This window comes from Eulemur rufifrons, chromosome 8 (assembly GCF_041146395.1).
Source record: "Eulemur rufifrons isolate Redbay chromosome 8, OSU_ERuf_1, whole genome shotgun sequence".
Taxonomy (NCBI): Eukaryota; Metazoa; Chordata; class Mammalia; order Primates; family Lemuridae; genus Eulemur; species Eulemur rufifrons.
Genome location: NC_090990.1, coordinates 26,645,111 through 26,664,804, shown reverse-complemented (window position 1 = coordinate 26,664,804; position 19,694 = coordinate 26,645,111). Strand labels below are relative to the sequence as shown.

The 19,694-nt window shown below is 42.8% G+C and overlaps 1 protein-coding gene and 1 non-coding gene across 8 annotated transcripts in view; one reads left to right on the top strand and one right to left on the bottom strand.

Annotated features, from left to right (window-relative positions):
• The window catches only part of INPP5B (inositol polyphosphate-5-phosphatase B), a 50,072-nt gene that overhangs the window by 14,040 nt on the left and 16,338 nt on the right, over positions 1-19,694 (top strand). For 4 of the 7 annotated variants that reach the window (XM_069479769.1, XM_069479771.1, XM_069479770.1 and 1 more), the window contains 6 exons: positions 13,697-13,793; positions 15,402-15,569; positions 16,506-16,607; positions 17,379-17,493; positions 17,850-17,966; positions 18,478-18,665. In XM_069479769.1, coding sequence (XP_069335870.1) covers positions 13,697-13,793; positions 15,402-15,569; positions 16,506-16,607; positions 17,379-17,493; positions 17,850-17,966; positions 18,478-18,665 — 787 coding nt within the window. Of the gene's footprint in view, positions 1-5,294; positions 5,360-13,696; positions 13,794-15,401; positions 15,570-16,505; positions 16,608-17,378; positions 17,494-17,849; positions 17,967-18,477; positions 18,666-19,694 lie in introns of those variants that run through there. The other 3 variants (XM_069479773.1, XM_069479774.1, XM_069479772.1) reach the window with 3 other exon arrangements.
• On the bottom strand, positions 18,945-19,075 carry LOC138391144 (small nucleolar RNA SNORA63). Its single transcript, XR_011234759.1, has one exon. It is a non-coding gene; the product is annotated as a small nucleolar RNA SNORA63 (small nucleolar RNA).

Here is a 19,694-nt window from a genome sequence, read left to right as displayed (position 1 = left end):
TGGGCCTGTCCTAAGACAATTCCTTCCCAATAAGAACTGCACTTACTATCTTCTTTACTCCTTTCCTCCCTCCAGTTTCATTGCTTTTAGTGCAGTCACTAAATGCCTTGGTCATCCTTGACTGTTGCCTCACCTCTTACATATAATAAGCAAATTCTGTCTGTTCTTTTTCTGCTGTGTCTCTCCTGTCTGCCCCACATGTCAAAATCCCCATAGTTCATGTTGGTATCCTCTTCCCTGAGCCTATTGCAGTGATCTCCTTACAGGTCTTCCTAACCTTAAGTTCCCCTCTCCCTTGGAGATCGTACATGTGCACCACTCCCTGTTGCCTCCAGAATAAAGTTCAAATTCCTTAGTGTGGTGTTCAGGTCCTGCACAGCCTGGCCTTAGCCCGCCTCACTGGTCTTATCTGCCACAACTAATCTTTATTTCCTCTTACTTCAAACATAACGGCTTCTTATTTATGGATAAAGCCCTGCACTTTTTCACCTCTGTGTTGACTTCTCATTTACCTACATTTTCATAAGCTTGAATTTGCTGCCCTTAGCATTTCGCATTCTCTCTTCTTTCCACGTGCCAGCCTAATGCCTGCCTTGTACATGAGTAAGTGCTCAAAAAATGTCTGTGTGTCTCTGGTTGAACCGTAGAGGCCCATGCAATCCCTAGCCTGCAGTGCCTTGTAGCCTGAACACCTCCTGCCCCCTTCCTCCTTGAGCATGCTCTGCACTGCCCTCCCCCGCTTCCTGGTTTGCTCTTGGCCACTTCTCTTTTAGCTTTATCACCAGACCACAGACAGTTCACAGAAGGCCCACTGAGGGGAGAGCCTGAAGGAAAAATTCAAGTCATCTCTCCAGGACCCCATCACCACTAACTGTGAAGTAATTGCACTGTAGTCTTCCTCCTTGAAAGCTAAACTGGTCGTATTTAGTCCTTACTAGCCTAAATTCTATTTGCACAGAGTGCAAATTGAATTTTCAGTCCAGGGCTTATAGGTGTGCAGGGCACGAGACGTGTTTTTAGCCATGTCTGTGCCCATTTTAAATGCCAAAATCATGGTAATTTATTTTTAAAGTCGTGAGATACTGAGAAATTGTAAAAGAAATGAAAAAAGGAAAGAAAAGAAAACTCAGCATGGATATTTGACTTATAATAACAGATCTATTTGTGTGTGGTGGCCAGGCTGAAATGGGAAAAATAGATTCTTTCCATTCTTTTTAATGCCAGGTGTCCTGTGTTATGAACTTGAACTTCACTCAAGAGCTCCCCGCCTCATGTGCTATGTAAACACTTAGCTCCCCTTTGCCATAAGAGTAAAATCCAAACTGCAAGTGACATTCGAGTCTTACAGTTTGCCCTAAATTAGTTACTGTTGTCATCATCATTATTACTAGCAGTTACCATTTGTTAAGGACTTACTGTGGGTCTGTGGGTTTATGCTGCAAAGGTTTGTGGGCAAAAGTTCTGGAAAAGGATCTCCATTTTTCAGTTAGGGACATTGAGGCTCAGAGAGGGTAGGTAACATGCCCGTGATCACTCACCTGGTCAGTGACAGAGCTGTCTTTGTGCTTTTGCTGACATTTTTTTCCTTTGCCAGAAATGTTTTCTGAGCTCCTTGTTTTTTGTTTTTTGTTTTTTATTATTTTATTTCTATTTTTTAATTATTATTATTTTTTAGACAGAGTCTCACTCTGTCTTCGGGGCTAGAGTGCAGTGGCATCATCATAGCTCACTGCAGCCTCCCACTTCTGGGCTCAAGCAATCCTCTTTGCCTCAGCCTCCCAAGTAGCTGGGACTACAGGTGCACATCACCACACTCAGCTAATTTTTAAATTTTTTTGTAGAGACGGGGTCTTGCTATTGCCTAGGCTGGTCTCGAACTCCTGGGCTCAAGCAATACTCCCACCTCAGCCTCCCAAAGTGCTAGGATTACAGGCGTGAGGCACCACGCCTGGCCTATTTTTAAATCTTTTTAAAGACTCATGCCTCTCAGGAGCCCCTGGTTTTTCTGATAGGTGATACAGTCTCTTGGTTGGGAGCATAGACTCTTGAACTCAGATTCCCTGGGTTTGAATCCTGGCTATGTATGTACTCTTACTACTATGTACTCTTGGACAAGTTATTTAACTTCTCTGTGTTTATCTTCTGTAATATGAACATAATAACAGCACCTACCTCACAGAGTAGTTGTGAGGATAAAAGATATATGAAGTGGTTAACGTGTAATAAGTAGTATCTGCTATTAATATTATTCATGATAATATTACTCTCATTGTCATCATCAACACAGCTGGACTTGGATTCTGGCTAGTTGGCTCTAGATTGGTTTATCTTCCCATGATTGAACACACTCCTTGCCAGTATGTGTGGCCTTGTCTTAGACTGAGAGAGCCCTTGGCACGGCCCCCTGGTGGTGTGTGCACTGCATGGTGTCACTGGTGAGCATCAACCAGCCCACCAAATCCTGCCATTTGAACTGTCAGGTATTTTGGAGCACGTGGTTTGCAGCTATTTTGCTTGCATGGTTTTACAGGTTCTTCCAGTGTGTTGGAAATGAGGTGCAAAGGCTGGTGACTGAGAAGATAGGAGGGGACACCTCCTATTAGACCTGTCTAGTAGATGCTCAGGAAGGATAGGACGTGATCTCCACCCAGCAGTGACAGGTGCACACCCACACATCCTGTAGAAACCATGATGGTATTTTTTGCTTTGTTGTCCAAGCAGGTTTAACCCTTCTATTAACAAAGTACTTATTCCTGAGAGTTTACAGTTTCACTGATAATTCTGTGTTCCTGTTTGCCACGGGGAGGCTATGAGGCTTCGGAGTCAAGCAGATCTGGGTTTTAATGTCAACTGCTCTACTTGCTGGCTCTGTGTCTTTGGGTATGTCTACTCTGTGCCTCAGTATCCTTACTTGTAAAAGGAGGCCAGTAATCAGGCACAGTACATGAAGCACTTAGCACAGTACCTAGCTGTGAGAGGGCACTGAATAAATGGTAGTCAGTATTATGAAAGCAGAGAGGGATAAGGGGTGGGAAAGGAGAGGGGAAAAGAACAAACAGTTCCTGAATGTCTGCTGTGTACCGGGCATTGTGCTAGGTTCTTGACCTGTATAGATTGTATTTGTTTATCCCTTTGGCTTCTCTGTAAGTGTGATAGCATTACCCCCATTTTACAAATGAGGAACCAAATTAAGTAATTTGCTTGAGGTTTCATTTGAGGTGATGGGTGGAGCCAGTAAAACAGCCAGCTCCATTTTATTGCAAAGCCCAAGGCATTTTCGAGAATACTCTAATGTCTCTTAAAGTGCCAAACAAGTTATGTAGAGAAGAACACCGTCAGAATTCAGAGGAATGACTGCTGAGGACTGGACTGGTGTGGCTAGGAAGGGCTTCATGAAGGGGGAAGTGGGGTGGAGAATGGGCTCTGGAGCAGAGGTGGCCAGAAAACAGGAGGGACCACTTGTGAGGGCAGGAGTGAGGGTGGCATGCGTGGGGAGCCTGCCTTTTTAGATCGGGCCATCTTTGGGTGGTGGATTGATGAGGGTAAATAGAGTCAATATGCAAAGGGCCTCAGATCCCAGTTGAACCAGTCTGGGCCTTCACCTGCAGGCAGTGGTGTAACACTGAGTTTTAGAGCCAAGTCCAGAGATCAGACTGGATAGGGAGAAGAAGTGAGAGGATCTCTTAGTTGGGAGACTCTTGAGGTCGCACGTGAGGAGGTGATGGCCTGGAGGAAGGCAGCTGTGAGAATGAGGAGCCGGCTGACTGACTCTCTGGGGCCCAAGGAGAGAAGTGAGTGGATGGCAGGATGGCACCCCTGGCTGATGGGGAGAACGCTGGAGCTGGTGACAGAGGGAGAGCTCTGGGAAAGGGTCCAGAAGTTGGCCACGGTTTTACCTGGGACACATTGTGTATAAAACATTTTATGGGCCGGGCGTGGTGGCTCACGCCTGTAATCCTAGCACTCTGGGAGGCCGAGGCGGGTGGATCGCTCGAGGTCAGGAGTTCGAGACCAGCCTGAGCAAGAGTGAGACCCCGTCTCTACTAAAAATAGAAAGAAATTATCTGGCCAACTAAAATATATATAGAAAAAATTAGCCAGACATGGTGGTGCATGCCTGTAGTCCCTGCTACTCGGGAGGCTGAGGCAGTAGGATTGCTTAAGCCCAGGAGTTTGAGGTTGCTGTGAGCTAGGCTGACGCCACCGCACTCACTCTAGCCCGGGCAACAAAGCGAGACTCTGTCTCAAAAAAAAAAAAAAAAACAAAACGTTTTATGGAAATGCCCAGTGGACAATGGAGGGGCCTAGCAGGGCCAGACAGCTCTGTTTATGATCAACTGTGACAGCTGGTGGTTCTGCTTGTAGAGGATGAACAAGGTCTACATCTGCATTGTTCAATATGGTAGGCACTAGCCATATGTGGCTATTTAAATTTACTTTAGGGCCGGGCGCGGTGGCTCACGCCTGTAATCCTAGCACTCTGGGAGGCCGAGGTGGGCGGATCGTTTGAGCTCAGGAGTTCGAGACCAGCCTGAGCAAGAGCGAGACCCCATCTCTACTAAAAATAGAAGAAATTATATGGACAGCTAAAACTATATATAGAAAAAATTAGCCGGGCATGGTGGCACATGCCTGTAGTCCCAGCTACTCGGGAGGCTGAGACAGGAGGATCCCTTAAGCCCAGGAGTTTGAGGTTGCTGTGAGCTAGGCTGACGCCACGGCACTCACTCTAGCCTGGGCAACAGAGAGAGACTCTGTCTCAAAAAAATAAATAAATAAATAAATAAATTTACTTTAGGTAAAATCTAATCAATTCAGTTTCTCATTTGCTCAAACCACATTTTAAGTGTTCAAGTATGGCTAGTGGCTACTGTATAAGATGGTGCAGTTATAGAATATTTCTATCACCAAAAAAATTCTATTGGGCAGCACTGGTCTAGGCCTTGGGGAGTGCCTACAAATAGCTTGGGGGCCTAGAGGAGGAAACGGAGCAAAATGAGACAGAAGGAGCAATTAAATGAAAAAATAATGTTGTGTCCTCTCAGACAATTCTCAAAAGGGGATATTTCGATTTCGATTTGTTTACTTTTTTCCCTTGTGTGATATTCTGTTTTAGAAATAGCCCAGACCTGAAGTCTGTGGTAGGCCAGGCTACAAGACATTGAAATTGAGGCCTTGCCTCCTATCTTTGTTTTGTAGGTCTGGGCTTTCAACAGGTCTGGTTTGGCTTCTAGAGCACTTTTTGGTCCTGCAGTGAAGAGTAGCCTCCCGCTGACCATGGGAAAGGAAGACAGCAACCATATAAGGCAGATACTGTTATCTTTGTTCAGCTGAGGAAGTGGAAGCTTCAAGATGTTAGGTAACTTGCTCAGGGTCACACAGCTGGTAAGAAGCAGGGCCAGAAATAGAACCTAAATATTTGAATCCAAAGCTGGTTTTGTGTGTGTGTGTGTGTGTGTGTGTGTATAAAACACATAAAAATATGTGTTATTTTTGCTAACTTTGAAAGTACATATAAGCAAAAAAAAAAAAAAAAATCCTACCACTGAGAAGTTACTACTGTTAACATTTTGGTGTATATCCTGCCAGACTTTCTATGTATATATGTATGTGTCTGTATAAATTCGGTATATGTGTATATTTATAAACATGTTATATATGTAAGCAGACAAATACTCCAGTGCTTTCTAATGCATATAGATATGTCAGGCCGTGCCCATGACTACCATCCTCAACCCCTTTTGGGCAATTCTGAAGTCCCGAAAGCTCTGAAGGCTAAAAAAAAAATTTCTTGTAAGTTTGGCCCATGCTCAGTTTGGCAGTAAGACTTGCTTGAACTGACATGAGACTATTTATAGGTTTTGTTTATCCCACTGTGTTACTATTCATAAGTTATACTGTGGAAATATAAAAGGGTTTGATTACTGGTTGTTACCTCAGACTCTGCTGGGGTTGTTTGTTATATAACATTTGGTATAGGGAGTGTGTTGTCTGTCTAAAATCCCCCAAATTCTGAATTCCAAAATACACTTGGCCCAAAGGGTTTCAGATAAGAGACTGTGGGTTTATATATGCTATACTGCTGCTTGGGCTAAGGAAGGGGCCTCAAGCTTTAACACTGACTATTGAGTGAGATGTGTGAGAGCAGTTTTGGTTCTAAAAGACGTGCAGCGCAAAGTGCAGAATTTGCAAGAAAAATAGAACACTTGCACTTTTACACATCCAGATCACACTGCAGTTGTTACTATGGTTTGCCTACTGGGTAGGCTGTTACTGGGAAATGGTTTCAACTGTAGCATGAAAGGTGGTCAGCGAGAATCACACTGAGCGCCGAGGCTATTTGTTCAGGATTTGACTGCCTGGTGTGCGCCTTGTATTATGGCAAGCTGGGTTCACAGAGAAAAACATCAGTCCCTGCTCCCAGGAAGCTTGTGATCTAGCTAAAGAGGTAAGACAAATAAGAACAGTTAAACCCAGTTGCGGTTCCGTTGTGATAAAGGCCTTGATAGGGGTAAGCACTGTGTTGTGTGAGCATACAAGGAGAGGGCCAGAGGAGGCTTTTTGGAGGAGATGACTCCTGAGCTGAATCTTGAAGGATGAGTTTGTTGTTCATAACATGGGGGTGGAATTGGGAGGTGTGAGGATATACCTAGGAGTAGGGGTAGGCTGAGGAGGTAACATCTATCTGAAAAGATAATTGGTTCTGGTGTGACTGGATTGGGAGGTGGGAGCAGGGAGTTTGGAGTGGGCATGGGAAACGGGGCTGGAGAGGTAGACCGAGGCTATTTATAAATGCCTTTATGTGCAATATTCAGAGATTTGGGTTTTATTCCAAAAGTGATGTCAGTTATTAAGGGATTTTTATGCACAGGAATGACCTGCCCAGATTTGTGTTTTCTTCTAGGTGTTGGCAGAATGCAGGCAGGGAAATCACTAAGTGGGCTTTCCAGAAATATTAAGGGCCTAATAAACTAAGGCATGGCAGCAGGGACAGAGAAGAGGGTCAGCTATAAAATTTAGGAGAGAGGATTCATAGGCCTTGGTGACCAAATGTGGGAAGAAAGGAAAAATCCTTGTTGTCACCTAAAGGATTAGAGGTCTGAGGTTGGAAAAAGGGCCGGGTGGGAGTTGGGAGGCAGGAGCGGAGAAAGGACAGGAAGCTGTGGCCAGAGAGGGAACCGTGGGGCTGTGTAACGGCAAATCTGGTAGAGAGCTGCTGACAGCCAGCTTCCGTGTGAGACTCTGGAGAGAAGAGATTCCGAGAAGACGGCCCTGTGGCTGGAAATCCCCCACGTCGTGCCTTAAAGTTTCCACACGTAGAGTCATGAATGAAGATGTTCCAGTCCTTGCTGGACTAAGTCCAGAGAGAGACCCCATGTGAGAGCATGGACAAGATATACGTCTGCACGGCAGTTTTCCCGCTAGTCCACTACCCACCCCTGGCCGTGAGCGGAATCCACAGGGACAAACCCGCTGGTCCCCAGGAGGCGTCCTCTCAGCCAGGCTGTTAGGAAGCACCCAAAGCAGCAAACTCCCGATGGAGTCCGTAGGGAAGTACTGACATGCAGAAGCAGCACTTAATCATGACTCCTTGGTTTAAAAAGTACAGGTGCCTTTGCGTATTATAAAGCCTCATTACATATTTATGCTAAAGTCTCTACTTTAGAGATGAAGAAATTAGACCCAAAGAGAGGAAGTCACACAGGAAGGTAATGGTAGAGCTGGACATCAAGTTTCCTGATATTTTGCTCCACTTAACACATTGAGTACCTTCCGTGTACCCGGGAGCATTCTACATCTCAGGAAAGTAGCATGAAGAATACCAAGTCCCTGCCTCATAGAGATCACTTTGTTTGAGACAGTATCTTGCTTTGTTGCCCAGGCTGGAGTGAAATGGCATGATCACTGCAGCCACGAACTCTGGGCTCAAGAGATCCTCCTGCCTCAGCCTCCCAAGTAGCTGGGATGACAGGTGTGTACCACCACACCTGGCTAATTTTCAAATTTTTTGTAGAGACAGGATCTCACTGTGTTGTCCAGGCTGGTCTCAAACTTCTGGCCACAAGTGATCCTCCTGCCTCGGCCTCCCAAAATGCTGTTTTTACAGGCATGAGCCACCACATCCAGCAGAGCTTACATTTTAGTGGGAATGACATTCAATAATAATGAAGAAATATAAGATTTACTATCAAATGGTATTAGTGCTAAGGGGGAAATTTTTTTTAAAAAAGCAGCAGTGTGGCTCCCAAACTGTGTGCCAAGGTACCCTGGGCTCTGCAGTGACACTCACAGGGATACTGTGGGAGATTGACATTTTCAAGGTAAACACAGAAATCTGTTGGAACACCAGATGCACTTCTGGCTCAAGGTAGTTCACAGTTTGAACTTTATATGGTGCTGTATTCCTTTTGATGACATATCTTTGGAAAGCAGGGTTTTTGGTGGCTGCTGTGATTAAAAACAAGTGCTGTGCAAAAATCAATGTGGAAAATTATGTTTGGTGTCTAACCTGATTCCAACATTTGAGAAGTTGTGCAGTACCCAACAGGTATACACATCTTGTTAGTAATTGTGGTTAAGATTAAACAGAAATGTTTTTTCTTCCTATTTATGTGTATTATTTTATTCAAAGTGCTACTAATTTGTTAGGGCTTAAATACTTATTAATTTATTTGGCCCTAACTACTTAAGTAGAACTGTTAGGTGTTTCCCTTGGCCTAGAGGTGCCTTGAGAAAATTATTGAGACAGTAGGGCGCAGTGAGCTCAGCACGTTTAGGAGCCTCTGGAATAAGGGGATAGAGTGATGCAGGGTGGTGGGGCCTCTGGCTGTTATTTGGGACATCAGAGAGAGCTTCTGACATTTGGACAGAGGCCTGGGTGAAGTGAAGATGTGGGCAGTGTGGAGATCTGGAGGAAAAGCACTCCAGGTAGAGGGACCAGCAAGAGCAAAGGCCCTGAGTTGGAAATGAACTTGACATGCTCTAGAAACAGCCAAAAAGGAAGCGTGGCAGGGTCCGGCTGAGTGAGGTAGAGCGTGGCCGGTGAGGTTGAAGAGGCATCAGGGGCCAGGTCAGGTAGGCCCTTATTAACTTTGTTTAGGGGGTCGGATTTTATTCTGAATGTGAAAATGTGATGGGAACCTATTTGAATGTTTTAAGCAGGGAAGTTACTTCATCTGATACTCTGATACACTTTTTTCCCTCCAAACTCATTCTGGCTGCTATATGGAAAACTCACTGTAGGAGTGTACTCTAGCACAAAAAGCAGTTAGGAAGCTGCTGCTGTAGTCTTGGTGAGAACTTCTGTTTTTTGAGGTTTTTGTTTTTTTGTTTTTCTTAGGTAGAGCTTGCTTGAATTGCAGATGAATTAGATATGGGTGTGGGGCAGGGAGGAGTCAGGGGTGAGTCCTAGGTGTTTATTCTGAGCAGCTGGTTGGATGATGGGCCATTTACTGAGCCGAGGATGACTAAGCAGAGAACCAGGAGTAAAGAATCTGGAGCTCAGGTGGAAGGTCCAGGCTGGAGATGGAAATTTGAGAGTAATCAGCATGCAGGTGGTTTTTACACCTATGAGACTGAGATCTCGAGATAAGAACCTTATCCCAGGACTCTGTCTGGAGTCATTCAGGTGTGGAGAACAGTAGAAACTATTTGCCAAAGGAGGGAAGAACCGTCTATCAAGACCAACCAAAGAGGTGGAAGTAGACTTAGCTGAAAACTGAGCATTGACCACGGGGTTTGGCAGTGGGAAGGTGGTCAGTAACCTTAACACAGCAGTTGCCGTGGAGTAGTGGAGACAAGGCCTGATTATAGAGGGCTGAGAAGAGAATGGGAGGCGAGGCAGAGACTAGATAAGCTTTTGAAAGAGTTTTGATTTCCGTCTCCAATATGTGTTTTTTTTAATAAAAATTTAAATTTTAAAAGTTTTAGATTCCCATACTCCCTTTGGTGAGGTTATTTCTTAGAGTCTTTTGTCATTTTCCACATTTTACTCTGGGATCCCTTGATGTCTTAAACGATTTTTTTAAATTTGCATACATTAAGATTCATTCTTTGTGCTCTAAATTTCTGTGGGTTTTCGAATCCGTGAATAATGTCATGTATCCACCATTACAGTTTCTTCCTGGATAGTTTCACAGCCCTAAAAAGTCTCCAGTGCTTTACCAAATTAACCCCAGCCCCAGAACCCCTGGCGACCACGGATGGGTTTACCATCTCTGTAGTTTTGCCTTATCCAGAATGTTGTATAATTGGAATCATGTAGGACGTAGTATTTTCAGACTGGCTTCTTTCACTTAGCAGTATACATTTAAGATTCATTCATGTCTTTTCATGGCTTGATAACTTGTTTCTTTTTATTGCTGAGTAATATTTCATTAGATGGATATACCACAGTTTGTTTATCCATTCACCTGTTAAAAGACATCTTAGTTGCTTCCAGTTTTTGACAATTGTGCATCAAGCTACTGTAAACATTTACAGGTTTTTTATGTGAACACAAATTTTCAAATCAATAAGTACTTAGAAATGCTGGATCATATGGCAAGACTGTTTAGTTTTATAAGAAACCGCCAAACCGTTTTCCAAAGTGGCTATACCATTTTCCATTCCTATGATCAATTAATGAGAATTACTTTTGCTCTGCATCCTTGTCAGCAATTGGTATTGTCACTTTTTTTTTTTTCAAATACCTTAGTTCTCTAAGCTTTATAGCTTAGTGAAAGCAAAACAAGAGAAGTAGAATCCAGTTGAGGATTTGGTTTCCAGAAATAATAATTATTAAGTAACCATGGGGTAGTAGAACTCTAGACACAACCTATTCTAATTCTCCGCTTCCTTATTTTTGTTGTATGCTGGAGACAATGTGGGAAGATTACCTCAGATGTTCCAAAAAAATGCTGTAGACTTGAACTTCGGTATTATGTATTCATATAAGGCACATAAGGGATTCAGGTTCATCTAGTATTTTCTACTGAATTGTTGACTGATTGTACTGCTTATAATGTGCTGAGCGGTGTTATGATGATGGGGATATCGTGATGAATAAATCAGATGTCTCATCCTCTATAAGCTCACAGACTACCTGGGGAGAAAAAACAGTTATAATACGCAGCAATCAAGGCTGCGATGGGAGAAGTACAGGAAGCTGTGTCAGGGCATCTGATCAGCCTACGAGGGGTCAGAGAAAGCTTTTTGGAAGAAATGACCCCCACGATGTGGCTTACAGCAGGAGTTAGCTAACTGCAGTCCATAGGCCAAATTCGGTCTGCCACCTGCTTTGGTGCAGCTCACGAGCCAAGAATGGTTTTTACATCTTTAAATGTTTGAAAAGACTCAAAGGAGAATAGTAGCTTGTGATATATGAAAATTATATGATATTCAAAATTTTAGTGTCTATAAATAAAACTTCATTGCAGTGCAGCCATGCTGATGACTGCTTTTGCACTGGCAGAGTTGAATAGTTGCAACACAGACTGTATGGCCTGCAAAGCCCAGGACATTTGCTCTCTGGCCCCTTATAGAAAAAGTTTGCTGACCCATGGCACAGGATAGGTAGGGGTTAGCCACATAAAGCAGAGTGAGGAAGAAGGAAGTCAGTTTCTGATGGGATGTTTGTAAAGCTGCAGTAACGGTAATATATTAATACTTAGAGCTTCTCATCAAGGAGGCAGGGGCCCAGAGCTCTGTGGTGAGTGATGTGGCTAAAGAGGTGGGCAGGGTCCAGACTGGGAAGAGCCTAGGCAACAACAGGAAGGGATTTGGGTTTATCCAGTAGGGAGCCTTTAAAAGATTTAAAGTGATGTGAATAGATTTACTTTTTCAGAAAATCCTCTGGCCATAGTATAGACATTGAGTTGGAGAGGGTAGGGTGAGAAAAGAGGCAGGGGGACTAGTTAAGGCTTTTGTAGTCACTCAAGGGAGATGTTGGTAACCTGGACTAGTTAGTATAGTGACATTGGGGGTAGGAATAAATTGATTTGTGAGCATTTAGGAAGCAAAATTAAAAGGCTTTGGTGTCTTAGTTCATTCAGATGCTATATAACAAAATACCGTAGACTGGTGTCTTATAAACAACAGATATTTATTTTTCATAGTTCTGGAGGCTGGAAGTTCAAGATCAAGGTGCTTGGAGTTTCAGTGTCTGGTGAGGGTCCACTTCGTGGTTTACAGACAGCTGTCTTTTCCATGTATCCTTACGTGGTGGAGGGGGAACTCTGGTTTCTTCAGCCCTTTATAAGGGCACTGATCCAAATCATAAGGGCTCCTCCTTTGTGACCTAAACACCTCCCAAAGGGTCCCACCTCCTAGTGCGTTACCTTGGGGGTTAGGATTTCAACGTGTGAATTTGGGGGGGGGCATAAATATTCAGTGTGTAGCATTTGGTGATTGATTGGAGGCATTGAAGTGTGATGATTTCCATGTTCCAAATGATTGTTTTCTTGTTTTGAAAAGTTTGTTTGTTTTTTGTGGTTTGTGTGAAAAGCATAGTTGAGAATTCCATGTTTAGTAATAGTTGTCAGAGAAAAATTCTTCGGTGATGTTTCATGCCTCCAGAGCTCCTTCCTGTAATTTGGGTATTGAAGTCAAATCTCTCTGTGGCCTCTTCGTGTTGTTCCCTGTTGACAAGAAATTTGACTTTTAAGGAGCAGAGAAGCTATTGGCAGATTAATTTTCATTTTCAAGTTTATCTTGGTTTAACAACTTTCATTTCTTTTTTGAGAGTCCTTGGGCTCTTTGGTTTTCAAGGCAATTTGTTTACAATGACGTTCCCTAGAGAACTTAGATGCTTTCCAATTTTAGATCTCTGACCCTTGCCTTTCTCCTCTTTGGAGAAAGCCTCACTTGCAGTAGAAGCTAACAAAAATCAGTATCTTATATTTTATAATATGTTGTGTGGCTTTTAAAGTACCCACTCACACGTCAGCTCATTCGATCCTACAGTAAAGCTGTGAATAAGACAGGACAGGTCAAATTACTGAGATAAAGAGAGGTTAGATGGCTTGCCCAAAGTCAGAAGGCCAATAAATAGTAAAGCAGGTGATAAAACTTAGGTTTTCGGATTTCATAGTTTTATATTTTCTATAATGTACAGTGTCTCCAGAAAAAGGGAGTTAGAGTAGCTAGAACAGTTATGTTTTCATCAGTAAAAAAATCCAGATGAAATACTTTTTTTCTCCTCTGTGTATGCTCTGACTTCACCCAGACAGCAGCATAGGCCTTTCCTGTGCTTCAGAGCAATACGTGGACTACCAATAATACGTGGACTACTACAGATTGAGGAGCTGTGGTCTATATATTAAAGCATATGTAGGCCGGGCGCGGTGGCTCACGCCTGTAATCCTAGCACTCTGGGAGGCTGAGACGGGTGGATCACTCGAGGTCAGGAGTTCGAGACCAGCCTGAGCAAGAGTGAGACCCCCGTCTCTACTAAAAATAGAAAGAAATTATCTGGCCAACTAAAAATATATATAGAAAAAAAATTAGCCGGGCATGGTGGCGCATGCCTGTAGTCCCAGCTACTCGGGAGGCTGAGGCAGTAGGATCGCTTAAGCCCAGGAGTTTGAGGTTGCTGTGAGCTAGGCTGACGCCACGGCACTCACTCTAGCCCGGGCAACAAAGTGAGACTTTGTCTCAAAAAAAAAATAAATAAATAAAGCATATGTAAGTATGTTTTAATCCTTTCCCCTCTCTTTAGGTGGTTCTAACTGTGACAATTCAAGGCCAAATGGGAAAGGTCTGCTTGTGGATCCAAGCTCCAGGGGTCAAGATAAACCAGAAAACTTGCTCACAAGGTAATGCAGCTCTCCCTTCATTTGTATCTCTTAGGACTAAGGATTTCCTCCTTATAGAACTGAGACCATTACTGTGCATAATATGAGTTGTCCCAGGGTGGCTGGCCTAGGGAATGTTCTTAATATTGCCTGATATTTATTGAGTCCTTACAGTGTATGCCAGGCACCATGTTCTTACATGGATTATCTTATTTTAACCTAAGAGGTAGGCAGTTTTTTCTGTTTTACAGCCAAGGAAACTCAGGTGATGAGAAGTCATATAACTCACCCAACATCCAAGAACTAGCAAGGATTTGAAACTGGCAGTCTCACCTTACCTTTGAAATGTAGTTTAGAAACATTTGACTTCTCCCTTTCATTCTTTTAGGAGTTCCTGACTGAAGATACTTTTTTCCCTCTTTTTTATTTACTCTTTTCTTTTTTTCCTGATGTGCTGTTATATTTAGTCTGTACTCCAGTGCCTCCTACTGATGGTAACCAGAATCGTCAAAATTTCACTTTCTGGCTGGGCATGGTGGTGCACACCTGTAGTCCCAGCTACTCGGGAGGCTGAGGCAGGAGGATCACTTGAGGCCAGGAGTTCAAGGTTGCAATGAGCTATGGTTGCCCCACTGTACTCTAGTCCAGGCAACAGACTGAGACCCTGCCTCTAAAGAGAAAACAAAAACAAAAACTTCACTTTCTTATTTGTGTCCATATTTTAATTATGCACATAAGCAGCAATGAACAATCCTTGAAAACTTTAAATGTAGCTACATCTATCATTCTTAATTCATTATTGAGCCATCTCAACACAGGTATATTTTTACATAGCCTTAATTAGTATGCATGTAACAATAGTAATATCAAACACTTATGTGGCATTTATTCAGTGTCAGAAACTGTTTTTAAGTGCTTTATAACCTCTTAGTTCATTAAGTAATCTTCAACAAATGTTACTTGACCTGTTATATAGGGTTCTGTTAGATAAATATGTCAAATTTTGCTTAAGTTGGCATTTGAATGATTTGTAGAATGACTATAAATACAGTACTACACTAATAATGAAATATAAAATTTCATTGCATTTTTATTTTGGATTATTCCTATGAAATAGAGATATAGAAGTAGAATTACTAAGGTAAAGGACCTGGAGGGTGTTATAGTCTTATTCCATGAGGCACTAAGGTCCAGAAAGAGCCCTATCAGGACTGAGTTTTTTTGCTTTAGTTTTTTTCCCTTTGCTTCTGTCCATGAAGTCTGGGTTCTAATCTCATAACTCTGCCACCATCCAGCTGGACAAATCTTTGATGATGCTGAGCTTCATTTTTCTCATTTGAAAATGAAGAAATTATATTAATTATCTTCAAGGTCCCCTTCTGGTCTGAGATTCTATGAATCTATTATCAGAACAATCTCTGCACCAATATACTATGCAATTAGCAACATATAAATTCACTTAATCTCACATAGAAATAGTGTTGTTTTACTAAACAAATTTTATTTTTGTCTCCTTTAGTCTTCTGTGACTCAGATGCTTGTATATCTGGGAACGTCTAGCTTTGTATTTGTTTATTTTGCCGTGGAGGACTCATCAACATATGAAAAAAAATGTTTCTGTTTTTCCAGACAGACTAAATCCAAGTCTGAAATTACTGACATGGTTCGTTCCTCCACTATCACAGTATCAGACAAGGCTCATATTTTAACCATGCAGAAGTTTGGACTGCGAGATACAATTGTAAAATCTCATCTAGTGCAGAAAGAAGAGGATTATACCTATATCCAGAACTTCAGGTAGCTAACTGGGTCTTAGACTGTTTTCAAAGCAAAATGATCTTTCAGTTCTCTAGAATTTAAGCAGTCGCCCCTCCACCCCATACCCTGGGTTTGGAAGCAAATTATTCTATAGAATCTCTCCCCTCATTTTCAGAATGAGTGATTCTGTTCACTCATCATTAACAGGTATCTGTTCTATTCCTTTCCTGGGCAGGCACTCCGGCAGGGGTGGGGATACTGAGAGTGACGCAGCTTGCGAACAGTTACAGAAATATTTGCAGAGACAAATGGATACAGAAGAAGGAGCGATATCCTGATTGTTATGTATCCCTCTGAGGATTTATACTCCCTTGGTCATTCTGGGTCTTTGATGAAAGTCATTTAAGATGAAGATAGTAAAATGAAGTTAGTGTTTGGTAATCTTTTTAGGCCAGATAACTGAAAGCTAAATAAATAAGGGTTGCAGGATTCTGCTAGATCTTTAAAAATCATTGCATCAGGACTGTAAGACAAGATAACATTGTTTCTAGGGATATAAACAGTGAATTATGGTCAAGAAGTAACCTTTTGAACACTGGTGTTGCTTTCCTGCTAAAAATAATTGCCAAGATATTTTTCATTTATTCATTTCAGTAACATGCACAGGGTAAAGAATCATTTTGTAGATGATGGCTTAATAATGGCTGCTTAAGGGAGGTGGCTGCTTAAGGGAGGTGGGAATGTTCAGAGTAGGCCTGTACCATTCGAAGTTGTTATCACAAAAGCAGCAGATGTCATGGCAGACTGCAAGTCACCCTGGGTGCTGCAGTCACCGGTCTAGGTCAGATATGACATTTCTTATGTCTTAAAATGCCACTCCACAGAGACTGAAACCAGCATAAATCAGCATAAAATACTTTCCCCTCTGATCTCCATAGTGCTTCTGAGTTACTGATTGATTCTCTTTGGTGACAGGTTTTTTGTGGGAACATACAATGTGAATGGACAGTCCCCCAAAGAAGGCCTCCGGCCCTGGCTGAGCCACGGTATCCAGGCCCCAGATGTGTATTGTGTAGGGTGAGTGCCTCTCTCCTAGTCATCGCTCCATCCTCAAGAACTAGAGTTGGATTGAAGGGATGGGGACTTGAATATGTAGCTGAGTGTTCACAGCAGGTGAAGGAATTGAAGAATGAGCATGTACCTAATAACAGCTGCCTCTCTGTTTGATGTTCTTCCTCATGGTAAACAAATGTCTGGCACTATTAAACTACTGTGCTTGACATTTAAATGCTAATATTTAATTTTTAGCATAACCCTCTGTTAGAATCAGCGCATCCTGAATTGAATTTCATTGCTTAGACCTTCCACACGTTTTGTCACTTTTGCTAGGAAAGAAAGGTTAAAGAAAGTCCTGTCGGTTCGTCTCCCCCCCCACCGCCACCCCCCCACACTCTTACTATCCTCTCACCACTGTACTGAGCACTATTAGTGGGGAGAGACAGCAAAGGAAGCCTGTATGGTATGTTGAAGAGCTAGAATTTAGAATTTATACAGACCTAGGCTTGAATCCCAGTTTGCTGCTTGGTGCTTGTGAACTAGTGATCACAGATATGAAACAGGGACAACTACTTCATAGGCTAGTCTTGAAGAGGGAGCGGGCTGATGTTTGCAAATGCATCTGGTGAGTTCCTTGGCATTTAGTTCTTTGGCTCTGAGTGTTTGTTTCTTCCCTCCTGAGGGTCCTGCAGTTTAGCTAGAAAGCTGGGGGTTACGTGCCTAAACCAGTCTGAGAGTGTGTCATCTGCATATTACTTTTCTCTTCTATCTAACGGGTTCCTTCTCCATTAGGTTCCAGGAGCTTGATCTGAGTAAGGAAGCCTTTTTCTTTCATGATACCCCAAAGGAAGAAGAGTGGTTTAAAGCTGTATCAGAAGGTCTTCATCCAGATGCCAAATATGCAAAGGTGAGACAGGAGTCAGGGACCTTTTAATTTTATGTTGCCATACAGGGAAATTCCAGGATACTTTTTCATCTGTTACCTTTACCTTAAGCCAGTCCTCATTATCCTTCCATTTTCAGTCCCAGGTCCACCAGAAGGGGTGCCTCTGGGTGGGAAAGATGGAGGGTCTTGGCCCTTGTAGGCTTGTAGGTTATCATGTAGCCTGCTCGTGAGTTGAACAGGTGATTACCTTATGTTCCAGCATGGAGAAGAAGATGCATTACTAGTCAGCTTCCAGACCACTTTCCCTTTGGGACATTTATTCCTGTTTGCAACGTCTATGTAATACCATGACTTGAATGTTTGTCTCTGTTTTCCAGGTGAAGCTCATCCGACTAGTTGGGATCATGCTGCTGTTATACGTCAAACAGGAGCATGCAGCGTATATCTCAGAAGTGGAAGCTGAGACTGTGGGGACAGGAATCATGGGGAGAATGGTGAGTCCTAGGTTGGTGTGTTTGGCACTGTGCAGACCTTGACCCCTAAGGTTTTGACAAAGCTTCTCGTGAAGCAGTAACCGCACGTGTCCGCCTCTGAGGGTACCAGTACTGCAAGATGAATTGCACCCTCAAGTAGGGCTGGATTGAGCAGACCATTTAGAAATCTGCATTTTAGTAAATTGCTGGCTGACTTGCCCAGCTAGCACCTGTCCTCATATTCACTCGACACTAGAGCCTTCCACTTAACCCGTGAAGTATGTTGCAGAAACTATGTTGGGTCACCAAGAAAAACAAAGAGTGCTAATAGTAGGTTTGCAATTTCCTCCTCTTTTTGAGGCTGTTAAAGTTCTGCTTTTAGGTTCTCCTGCAAGAGCTTAGCTTTGTGTGGAGAAAGGAGAACCTATGGTTTACCTATGATTTAGTGAAAAGAGCATTTTGGAAGTCTGTAGGTTTAAATGGCTAACACAATTAAGTTGTGAATTAGATTTCTTTTGGATCCTTTTAATAGGGTAACAAAGGAGGCGTGGCAATCAGGTTCCAGTTCCACAACACCAGCATCTGTGTCGTGAACTCTCACTTGGCAGCCCACACCGAAGAGTTTGAGAGGAGGAACCAGGACTATAAAGACATTTGTTCTCGAATGCAGTTTTGTCAGGTTGACCCGAGCCTTCCCCCTCTCACCATCAGCAGGCACGAGTGAGTCTGGGCTTCAAACCCATATAGTTTACCATGTGTGCTGTACGGAGTTGTGGGGTCTGTCTTTAGTTGGGGAGGTTCCTGGGGGTGGCTTCCCACTGCTGGAGTGGTAATATCTGCCGGCTCTCAGTTACATGTGGATTATATCTCTTAGAAATGTTCAGCTTCCTAACTTACCATCTGGCAGACCTCTAAAATCTTTCTCAAGCATCATTTGTCCTGGGAAAAGTATAAGATTTATTTTATTTGATTTCTTTTCATATTTAATTTTATCAGCACATGTATGAGACCAAGCATCCCTGGCTGCTGAGGGAGTAAGCAGAGAGGTATAGTTAAGAAACAACTTTATTTTGAGCAGGGGAAATGACAACACAGCCCTTAACAGCTGCATTGTAGTCTGAATCCTGCTTAAGATTTATTTTAATATGGGTCTTCCTCAATCCAACATTCTGAGGAAGGCAACCAAAGAGTGGGCATCTCAAACCCAGCTTTTAGAAGTAGGTTTTAGGATTTTATGTCTGTTTTCTTTCCAGAGCATGTGTAATTGAGAGTTGGATTGCATTTTGTTTGCCTCCACTTGGTCTTTTTTTTCCTCGTAATTCAATTTTATAAACCTCTAGTTGTAATTAGAGCATCTTGTGCTAATTTTTGTTTATTCTCTTCGTTTATTCTCTTTATTTCATTTATCTCCAAAACTTCCTATTTGTCTAAATTCAAAGCCTTAGAATGTCACTTTATGATAACAGCTGAAGCTTATGCTGCTGCTTTTATAAAGAAGAAGCCACTGAGGCCATGGTGTCTGCAGGGAGTAAACAGAGTCACACCTCTCATCCTGCCTGCTGCGGTGGAACTGTCTGGAGCTTTCTGGTGTTCTGGAAGCCAACAAAATGGCTTTTGTCCTCCAGGGCACCTAGTTGGGACTGTCTTACAGCTGAGCTCTCCCGTTCTGGTGAACCTGCAGCATCCTAGTTTGTGAGGTCGCAGCTCACATATTAGTTGTTTTTAGCTTGTGGGTGCATTTATTTTGGA